The sequence below is a fragment of the Adiantum capillus-veneris genome, chromosome 18 (genome assembly GCF_014529385.1).
Source record: "Adiantum capillus-veneris isolate H3 chromosome 18, ASM1452938v2, whole genome shotgun sequence".
NCBI classification, from domain to species: Eukaryota; Viridiplantae; Streptophyta; class Polypodiopsida; order Polypodiales; family Pteridaceae; genus Adiantum; species Adiantum capillus-veneris.
In genome coordinates this window covers 29,794,207-29,805,284 of record NC_140948.1, presented here as the reverse complement: position 1 = coordinate 29,805,284, position 11,078 = coordinate 29,794,207, and the positions used below count along the sequence as shown (strand labels likewise).

The following is an 11,078-nucleotide window of genomic DNA, read 5'->3' as shown; positions in this document are numbered from 1 at the left end:
CTTCCTTAAGTTTAGTTTAGCTACATGTTTTCCTCTCTAGAACATGCTCAATATCGATCATAGTATCTATATATCAAATAGACACACACTTCTTTTCTCACAATTGGGCAATTCAACTTATGTATTGCAGTACTCAATGCACTCTGTACACGTTTTTACGTCAATTTACGTATGTTCTTGTTTGACAATGCATCTTATATATTTTAGCCCAACGTCCTGTTATGTTCTAGAGATGTTCTATAGCAACGCCCACCAAGCAAGACTAGTATCTTTCAAACTGACATACTGGTAGGTTCGTGGTTTTATTGCATGGGATCTTTGTAGATCTCGAGTGAGGCCTCGGCTAACCCGTGCGTAGGTGCCGGCCTAACAGTCCCCAAAACTCCTAAAGAGAATCGAACCCGGATGAACGCATGCTGAATTTTCAACAAGTTGGAGTAACCACCTCACCGAAGGTTTTTTGGTGCCCACAGTCGTTTGCATGTTTAGTAAAAACTCCTTTGCATCAGCTCCTGCACGCAACACTTAACCCCAACCCGCCCTTTCCTCAACTGCTCTCTGCCTTGTCTGAAGCCTCTCCCTTCGCTCCGCTCATGTGTTTCTTCTTGGATTTTTCCCCAACAGCTTCGTCAGCATCTACTGAAGATTCTCCTCAATTCAGATTTTTCTAAAATCGTTAGGACATACTAGAAGATCTATCGGACAGGTCTTGAACTCAAGCTATATAAAGAGTCTTAATAGTAGTCGTAGGTCCTCAAATGCGTGTCCTACGAGTGTTGAACTCAAGGCGAGTGACCTGAGAGAGAAGAAATAGTTGTGCCCGTCCCTCCTCCTCCTCCGCTGGTACAGACTACAGAGATGGCGGAAGTTGAGGTAGATACGCCTATGGAGCCTTTTGGAGAGGGTTCTAGCAGCGACGCCGGCCCTGCAGCCAAACGCCCCAAGCGATTCGAGATCAAGAAATGGAACGCAGTCGCTCTTTGGGCCTGGGGTACGTAACCACTGAGAGAGACAGAGAGAGAGAGAGAGAGAGAGAGAGAAAACAAGAAGAAGAGAGATTTTTCCGTCATAGGAACAATCGCAAGAGACCTCAAGGATCTATCCTACAAGTCTTGAACTGAAGACCTAATACTCCTCTCTCTCTTTCTCTCTCTCTCACACACACACACACACACACACACACACACAGAGAGAGAGAGAGAGAGAGAGAGAGAGAGAGAGAGAGAGAGAGAGAGAGAGAGAGAGAGAGAGAGAGAGAGAGAGAGAAGCATTGGACATACTGTGCTAGGGCAGACGCTTGCACCAAGTAAAAGGATTCTCATGGTTTATGATTGGAGGAAAGGGTGAATGCCATATAGGAGTCTCAGGTGGTTTCTCTTGGTTGCCTCTAGGTAGACATGTAGATGTCGGATTTAATGCCGACCACACAGCAGTTTACGGAAGTCTTGCAGTCTATTTGTCGTAAACTATATGAATGGTTATTGTTACTTTTGTTGCTATCGAGTAGAGCTTTGGTGGCAATTCAGGTGGTCCTTGCTATAGCTTGGAAGTTGGCACACAGCCTTTTATTGGACGGTTCTCACAGGGTTTTTTGCTTAGCTTGAGGCATCTCATCATGCATTTTTAATTGGGAGGTTCTGATAAATCTTGAGACATTAGGGCACAATGGGTTGAGGGTGGACCAGGGATTTTAGACCGTTGACGCAGTGTTGCGCTTTGAATTCATAGCTCATAGTCTGTGGGCCTTTTTCTAGGTAGCGACCCTTGAAACTTTTGTTGCATTATGCACTAGTTAGAGTCATTCCCAAACATGTGGAGGAGCTAGTGGGGTAAAACTCATGTTGCTCCATTTTTGTCAAGGCCCCTCTATGACGATCAGAGTGCTCTCCATATTTGCGATTAATGTTTAGGATATGGTTGGTTATGCGTCATGGTTTGATCCAACAACCACCTAAACATTGCAAAGGAGACGTGCATCAACTCTTAATTCTATATCCAAGATCATGAGAGCCAAAAGTTGGGGGACCGTACTCATATTAGTTGGGCAAGGTGGGATGCTGGCCCGATGCATGGAGGGATTCCACGATGATTGAGAAGGGTATTCCAGATGATTGGTGCTAGTGATGGGGGATTCCTTGAATATGCCTATGCAGGATGGTTGTTTGAGGTCATTTAATATACATCACAATGTGGAATCTGCAATTGCTGTGTTTATGGACGTATGCTTTTTTGAGTTAGATGGAGATCATGCTCGTCTTAGCTTCATATCTCTCTCTCTCGCAACGACTCCCATACTTTTCAGTTGCAAAGTTGGTCTTCAGTCGAGGATTATGAACGACGAGCAAATCCGGCGTGCAATGGGTTGCTTCATGGTTCTCCAGCGTTTTGGAAACGCTATGACTCCAAGCAAGAGGACGTCGCTACTGTAGAGGGAGTCTCTTTCAACACGTGCTCTCCATGCCAAGGCTTTGATACCATGTCAAAGTCGAGGATGCGGATGCGTTGTACCACAGAGAAAGAGAGAAATGAAATGAAATGATATATTAACGTCTTCAAGAGGCCAAAATGACCTGTGAGACCACGGTTACAAACCTGTGAATCTAATGGTCTATCCTCATCTGTACTCTGGATGTCGAGAGAGTATGGCTCGAATCCTCTGTTGCAATCTTTGTCGATGCTGTGAAGCTCCTCTCCTTAGTTGCGGGCGTCTTGATCTCCCTAGCTCCAATGCTCGTTCAATGAGAGTACCATGGGTGTGAGTATGAGCTGAGCTTTGCATTGGTGGCTGCTCTTCTATTTGTCGAGTGTCGGGTGTGAAGAAATCGTAAATCCGTTTTCAGGATTGTCTCTCTTCAGATCTCCTCATTAAACTGTCTTTGTGTCTGTGTAACTCAAGTAGATACAGTCCAAGGCATCTTTGGTCCTAATAGCGCATGACTTTGGAGAAGGGTCCAAAGCCATCTTTGAATAGACAGTGGAAGCGACTCCGTACTCATAGTACATTGTGCACTGACATATATAATGCATCTCCGTCTCTGGCTCTGTATGGCATAGGCGGCATTTCTTGCTGGCTGATGGTATCCCTTTGAATCTACCAGTCACAATCTCAAGCTGGTGGGAAGATGTCCGCATCTGACCAATGGCACACCGTAACCCATGAGATAGATGTGTATCCATATAGTTCGGTCGAATCACAAACCCATTCTCTGTGAGTTGGAGAAGATGCTCTTTATAGAAAGCCACCTTTGTACCCAACTCTTGTCTCGCCATTATCCATTTCCTTCTAGTGTCCAACTGGATCATGTCCTGGCGAATGTGTCTAGTAATCACAACGATGGTGCATCAAGGGTGTTATGTGTTTGAACTTTGCAAAGATGAGTGCTCTGAACTGTGCTCAAGGTTCCTTGTGTTCTTATGGAAGGGAGAGCCTTCCGTTCTTAATGAGAGAGTGCAATGATCACAAACAAAGTGAATGGACACTGTGCATGCAAGTGTATGAGACTGAGAGATAGAGAGAGAAGAGAGATACGACACCAAAGACGTTGTAAAACCCTCCTCCGAAGGCCCCACTCTCGTCGGCGAGAGTGGTCTACTTATGATTGCACAATCTGGTACAAACTGAATGCATGTGCTGATGCAAGTCTAGGCTATGTCGGCGATGACGACACCGACCTAAGGGCTGAAATCTGCAATCTTTTATCTGCAGTCCAAAAACGCTATGGGCTGAAATCTGCTACAAATCCAAAAACGTTGGTTTTGGGGCTGATTCTGCTGATCTTTGTCGTTGGAATTTTGCAGGTCTTAAGGCTGAAAACTGATGGTCTTTTACGGCTGAAAATCACCTGCCACAATGGTCCAAAGGCTGAAATCTGAGGCTGTTCTTGCAAGGACCAAAAACGCTAGGCATGGGGGATCTACTGGCGATGGCAAGGGTTGAAAACGCTGGTGTTTGCAGGCTGCTGAAAACGCTAGGCTTGAGAACCTACTGGCGATGGCAAGGATCAAAAACGCTAGGCTTGAAGTTGCCGATGGGTTTTTGATGCAAAATGCTAGGGCAAGGACTGGATGGCGACGACTACTTGCTGGAGAAAACGCCAATGGTGGATGCTGATGAGGAAAACGCTAGGTGCTGAGTCCTTCTTGCTTGGAGGGGAGACCACCAAGTTCTTGCTTGAGAAGTTGCCTGTTGAGCAAGGTGCTCTTGTTGCCTCTTCCGCCAATTAGTGCTAGTCTAGGTTTGCTTATATACAAACTTACTCAATTTGCCCTACCTACTTTCCAACAAAAGTCACTTAAAAATAATAAGTGAAAAATATCAAAAATAGGTAAAATAGGCTAAATGCACTGGAAAATTCCCCTGAAGGGTTCTGATGGATTTTGATGGGAATGCTTATGATCATGCAGTGTGCAACCAGAGGATATGCATCTACACTAAGTGACTGGGCATGCACGGTCTGCGAACAGACTCACAAAAGTGCAAGAACACTTGCTAATCTAGACTGACTGGACTGACAGAACCCTTGTCGTGCTGTAGCTTGTCCACGGACACATAGGGTTGGATGTGTCACGTGACATCCCCTCCTTTTCAAAGTGAGGTACTGGTACCGAACTGTATGGCGTCGAGGGAGATTGTCAATAGCATCTGGAATCTTGGAAGGGACTCTTCGTCGGCCCACTCTGATGTGTGGGTCGTGCGGTACTTGAACTTCATAAAGGTCTGCAATGCTTGCTTCTTTGGGCCGCGCCGAAAGCGATGCAAAGTCTTCTGAGGTTCCTTCGATGCTTCAACTTCGTCTAGAGGCCTGCTTCTTTCTTCTTCAAGAATCTCCATGGCTGAAAATTCCTGAAACCATTTCCAACACAAAACCATAAATATACCTATTCCATGTAAAATGAGTGGAAAAAATCGTGTCTTCCTCAAAGACTGTGCATGCAATGTAGATGAACAAATAGACGGAGTGCTAAACCGTTCACCACACACACGCAAACAATGAGATCGAATCTTTCTCTTATGATCTAGAGCAATCAACTGTGGCAATTCACAACGGAAATGCCCATGCTTGGTGCTCATATTTTCATGTGCTCTTTCTACAACTGTGTCCTGCCAAGGAAGAGACATGAATGTGACTTTCTTGAATGCATACTTTTCAGCTTTTCATGAAAAATCCGCATACATCCGTGCTCATCCATGAGTGAAACGTGCTCAACGTACAATATGTCATGCCTAGGAAAAGGGATCACATAAAGACGCTGACTAAAATACAGGAAAGGATCACGAATGAAACACTCGAACAATGCGTGCGTATCAATCATCCAAACACATTATACTTCCTGTGAGGGTTCTGTGGGCCTAGACTCGAGAGCCAAGATTTGTTCTTCTTGAGGGGGTTCTTTTTGAGGGAGTTCTTCCTGAGGGGGTGCTTTGGACCTCGACTCGAGAGCCAAGATCGATCCTTCGTGATTGATCGAGTCTGTAACGAGGTTAGCTTCGCTAGAAATAACATAACTAACTCATCATCCTTGTGAACAATCACGTCATCTTCATGCAAATCATCATGCTTGTGAGAAATCACATCTTGATCATGCAAATCATCATGCTTATCATTGTCATCCAAATCATCACGCTCATCATGCAAATCATTGTCATTCAAATCCTGTGTGTCATGCTTTGGAGAAGAAGAGACTGAGAGAGTCTCCTTTCTCCAAATTTCTTGCATCCGTGGCTGAACTTGAGAAAAGAGTCGCCAGAACTCTTACTCACGCTCTATGGCTGCCTTTCTTTCGGCTTCTCTTGCTGCTTTGCTTTCTGCGTGTCTGGGATTAGCACCACTAATCCTCACAATGGTATTAGAGCAAAAATTTCCCGGGACCCGAAGGTTGTGAGACTCTCACCCTCGCCGCTACACTCTATCCCCTTCCCGGAGTTGTATGGAAGCAGAAGAAAGGTGGTACACACACACAAACAATCATGAGATAACATGAATTTTTATGTTCCAATTACATATATACAGGATTGTGCAATCATAAGTAGACGAGAGTGGGGCCTTTGGAGGAGGGTTTTACAACGTCTCTTGTGTCGTATCTCTCTTCTCTCTCTATCTCTCAGTCTCATACACTTGCACGCACAGTGTCCATTCACTTTGTTTGTGATCATTGCACTCTCTCATTAAGAATGGAAGGCTCTCCCTTTCATAAGAACAAAAGGAACCTTGAGCACAGTTCGGAGCACTCATCTTGAGCAAAGTTCAAACATTCATTCCGTTGCACCTGACATTAGTATTAGAGCTTTGGCAGCGTTTTGTATCACTCAAGGAAAGAACCACATAATTTTTTTTTGTTGAGGTCGCTCGAACCCAAGTTCGCTTGGGCGTGTCGATCCTAATCGTGTTTTTGAAGAGTGGCAGGAACTTAAGATCAAACTAAGACTCAAGAGACTGAATGTGTGTTTGATTCATAGTTACCCGGAACGCGGAACGGGAACGGCAACGGGATCCCCGCGGAACGGGGGAACGGCTAGGGGTCCGGAACGGGAACGTCGCGGAACGGGAGGTATAAAAAACACCCAAATAGTGCAATTTCTAGCTCCTTGTGTTTAAATACAAGGAGTATTAGAGTGCTTTGACTCTAATACTCACAAAAAACTCGTTTTGAAGACCATTCAACCTTGCTATGACTAGATGATGAGAGAGAGAGAGAGAGAGAGAGAGAGAGAGAGAGAGAGAGAGAGAGAGAGAGATGGAGAGGGAGAGATTTGAGAGAGTGGGAGGAAGAGGAAGAGAGCTTGAAGGCTTGAAGCCTGGAGCCTTGAGAGAGCGAGTCTTGAGAGGGAGAGATCTTGAGAGTGAGAGGGAGAGAGCTTGAGCCTTGAGGATTAGCTTGTGAAGAGAAAGGGGGAGGGGGGTGCATTTTATGAGTCCTTGAGGCCTTCACACTTTCAAAAGAAGCCCAAACATTTACTTCAATTTTTTCAATTTTTGCCAAATTTGTTTGTAGCCGTTGGCCGTTCCAGGGGCATTCCGGAACGGTCCGGGGGCGTTTCGGAACGGCCGTTCCGGTTTGCATTGGCCACCCGGAACGTCAGACATTCCGGGACGTTCCGGAACGTTCGGGAAGGGAACTGCCCCCTGGAACGCCGGAACGGGGGCTAGGGGGCGTTCCCCGGTAACTATGGTTTGATTGATTGAACGAACTGTTGAAGACTGAGTACAATAGGCTCCTTATATAGGAGACGAAGAGACACAAATGAAAAGACACGTCGCATGGTGAAGAGACACATCCTTACGGCGAAGAGCTGCAGCCATTGGACGAAGAGTCGCAACCGTAGAGCGAAGGGTTGTGACGAGTCGTTGAAGGAGTGTGGCTTTTGGTGAAGAGGCATGTCTCTTGAGTGAAAGGTCTTGACCATCCAAGCGTAGGGGTTCTCCTTGGCATGGCACTTTGCGTATCTGTAATTAGGAGTGTATGTAATATTGCAACATAGTCACAATCGTGATAGATAGAATTATGATTGATGTCTTTGTAAAAGTTTTGGATTGGTTGAGTCTGGTGCATGAGTACATAGAGTCAGTGTCTTCTGAAGAAAGTTTCTATCCTATGGCTGTTTTGTAAGCGTAATCGAGGATTACAATTTTTTCAAGAGGGGGAATGGCACAAAGTGATGATGTGGCGTGCGCAACTGGAAGAGAAATGGCCAAGAGGACAAGAGAAACTGAAGAACAAAAGAAGTTTGAACCTAGAAAGTGTGGCCGAGAGGCCTGAAAGGAGCTAGGTATTAAAAACCTAACCCCTAGTGACTTAAAGACTTGTGGAGCATCTAAAAACGGAAAGATTGATCTCTGAGGCTGACTTCCATAAATCGTGCCGATATGACATGTGGTAGGTTGTACGGAATCTTGTGATTTGCGTTGGCTATGCCATGTGGCAAGCTGTACGGATTTCCGTGTTTGGTGCTGGCTGCTGATGCAACAATTTTTTGCGCTAGCTTTTGTGAGCAGATGCTTTTGGGGCTCTATTTTTGGGCATCCCTTGTACTGTTTATAAGGACCCTTGGGGCCCTCACTCTACAGAGCATTTGGATGGAGAATCTAAGAGCAGAGGACCCTCGGAAGTTGTATTGTCGTGACTCAAGAATAAAAAATACTGGAAGGGGCACCGGTCTTTGGATCCAGTGCATCTGGGCGCGGAACTCCGCTGTGCCGTATCGACTCTCTCTCTCTCTCTCTCTCTTGTCGAGTGATTTTGAAGTTTCTATCGTGTGTTGCTATTGATTTCTCGCTTGGAGTGTCCAAGCCTGTAACAGCAAATCACGGGGGACTGTATGGAATTGCTGATGTGGCACTGCTGACTTGGTTGATAGCGTGCCTTGTACGGACATAGTGCTGGGTTGCTTTCAGCCGCGACTTATTGAAAGTAGATGGCTTAAAGATATTGGATGATTTATGTGCTGCCAGAGTATGAGGATGCAACTCCTCTCGCTTTGCGAGAGGTGAATAGAGGTAAGTGAGGTAGTACTTATAGTCGCAAGTAGTGCAAGATTGTGCGTTTATTCTTCTCAAGTTGGAAGGCTTTTGAGTTGCATGGTTTTGCTGGTACATGCCAGGCATGCATGTAGACGTTCAAACTGCTACTTACCTTGTATGAGACCTGTGTGATAACATCTCATCATTGTTGATCACTTAAACACCTTGTGTTTACTGAGGCATTATGCGGCAGTAAGCACAAAAGTGTGCTTCGTACAGCATTCAAATGTATTTCAGAAAGAAAATGGCCTGAATATGACAAGGTTCGATGTTGAAGTCGAGATGGTTGCTCCTTTTTGATATCTGTCAGCAGAGATTGTTTACCGTGCGTTTTTTGGTTTACGACAGCATCATAACCTCACTTTACTTATTGTCTTGTATTATGGTTCTGTGCAGATATTGTTGTTGACAATTGTGCTATTTGTCGCAACCACATTATGGATTTATGTAAGGCATTATATAACCGCGTTGAGCAATGGATTTCTATGTAACAGTGTATGATACTTGCTTGCCTGACTTCAGGTATTGAGTGCCAAGCCAATCAGGCTAGCGCTACAAGTGAGGAGTGTACTGTGGCATGGGGTAGGAAGCTCCTAACAACCCATCTCTCTGTTTTACGGTAAATGGAATTCTTTGTCGATCAATTAGTATGTTTGTGTGTGTGTGGATAATTTGCAGGTGTCTGCAACCATGCATTTCACTTTCACTGTATCAGCAGATGGCTGAAGACACGGCAAGTTTGTCCGCTAGGTCCGTCCCTTACTCATTTCTTAATGCTTTTTATGTAGAAAGACGTTTGTTAAGTCTATGTCTTCTCTTTGCCAATACCTTTGTTTCTTTGTGGCTTCCAGATAATAGCGAATGGGAGTTCCAAAAGTATGGGCGTTGAGGGCATCGCCTCAAAATTAGCTAATGGAATTGTTGCTTAGCATTGCATAGATTGTTCTATCTCAATGTCAAGGATATTTATAAGAATGGTACATTGTACTCCTTTCTTAAAGCTGTATGTTAAAGAGCAGAAAATGTTCTTTAAGGAGGCGGAGGAACTTTCAGGCGGGACACGTCGTTTGGTTCCGTATCCAAGGTACAGGCATGGCTGAAAATCACATAAATCTTCATTAGAGATATGCTACAGGTGTTGGGTGCTCTTTTTTTGTCATGTCACAGACAATTTGAAGTTGATATACCCTTATTATGTTCAACTTGATTGGAGCCTTGAATTCGAATGCTCAATGTCATCTGCACAGCTTGTGTGCATGTGCGTCTCTTTCTAACTTAATATGTTTAGGGGTATTGTCGTTTTACATGCAATCATCACTTGAATGCGTGTCAAATGTAGCACGTGAAAGCCATGAAAGAATGTGTTTGGTAGCTTCTATACAGGTGGTTGACATTGCCAAGCACTAAGAGTAGGCATAACCTTTTTTTACCTGTTGACGTTTGGAACCATTATTTGAGGGCAGACTTGTTGGTCATATTGTATCAGAAAGTGGTGTTTCCATTGATATGGAAAAGATCAAGGTTAATGGTGCACGAAATAGTATGTGTCATGCTCTTTATGATATCTTTGCAGGTTCACTTTCCTAGGTGATTGTTTCCTAGAGAACATCTGTGTATTCCTTGAATGGTAATGGCGTAGTATGGTGACAACCAGGGGAAATTATGTAAATAATGACAGCAACTTCCTTCTCAAGGCTTGCATTTCATCCAAGTGTATCCTCATGGAGTTGAACAATAAGTTGGTCTTTTTAGTTTGATTATTCTTGAATGATTGTCCTTGTGTCGAAAAATGTGCTGGAGAGATTGAAGGTCAAGTAGCTTTCAAGTCAAAAGGTCTCCACCCATACAAGGATGTTCTTGAGCGTTGCCAATGCTTGAAGAAAAGGTAGGCTTAGTGCAATGTTACTGCACATTTTGAGATTTTCCTCTAATATTTAAACATGAAGATGTGAAAACGTAAAAAATTCAAAGAAATGTAGTGTTAAAAACCTTCAAATGTGGTCAATTTACCTCTTAATTTTCTCATATGTAGGTTTTCTCAGTGTTCTGAAAAAGGTTTTTTCTGAACATTGGTGTTTATTCTGGGTGTTTGCGTCTCTCTTTTCTTGTACACTTTCCTTGACCTTTGAATTTAGCTCGAGACTGTGTCTTTGTTATGATTAGGTCGAGTTGGGTGGTGTTTAGTAAAGGATATTATGATGCTGACATAAAAAAGGGGGAGGAAGTGTAAATGGTATATTATATTAAGAGCTATCAAACTTTTTTTGATAAAGAGGAAATTATCAATTTCTTGTGCATGCCCGTCTTTTATTACATTTGTGTGTGATGTATGCCGTATGCGTTGCATTGCCTATGTGTCTGTGTCTGGGTGTGCTGCTTGCTTGCATGTGGTCGCGGTGTGTGTGCACGCCTCTTTGATTGACTGCTTGTTTTGCATCATGTGTTCTGGTTTGAATTCCCTTCTGAATTTGGGACCTCTGGATTGGTGGTTTGGTGGTGTGAGGTGGGTGGAGGCGGTTTCTCTCTTGGTGGCGTGTTGAGGATTTTTATGCATGGCGG

At 44.2% G+C, this 11,078-nt stretch overlaps 1 protein-coding gene across 1 annotated transcript; it reads left to right on the top strand.

Moving 5' to 3' along the window:
- The first annotated feature begins 755 nt into the window (after positions 1 to 755).
- On the top strand, positions 756 to 9,724 carry LOC147435414 (uncharacterized). The gene is made up of 5 exons (XM_086488479.1): positions 756 to 991; positions 8,916 to 8,966; positions 9,042 to 9,101; positions 9,198 to 9,269; positions 9,371 to 9,724. Exons 1-5 carry the CDS (start codon positions 859 to 861, stop codon positions 9,406 to 9,408), a joined length of 354 nt encoding a protein of 117 aa, XP_086344605.1. The 5' UTR covers positions 756 to 858; the 3' UTR covers positions 9,409 to 9,724.
- The last annotated feature ends 1,354 nt before the right edge of the window (positions 9,725 to 11,078 follow it).

Excerpts from the sequence above, each read along its gene's own strand:
- LOC147435414 (XM_086488479.1), top strand. The coding sequence starts at position 859 with ATGGCGGAAGTTGAGGTAGATACGCCTATGGAGCCTTTTGGAGAGGGT. Across the intron at positions 8,967-9,041 it reads CAACCACATTATGGATTTAT|GTATTGAGTGCCAAGCCAAT; the intron begins GTAAGGCATTAT and ends GCCTGACTTCAG. Across the intron at positions 9,270-9,370 it reads ACGGCAAGTTTGTCCGCTAG|ATAATAGCGAATGGGAGTTC; the intron begins GTCCGTCCCTTA and ends TGTGGCTTCCAG.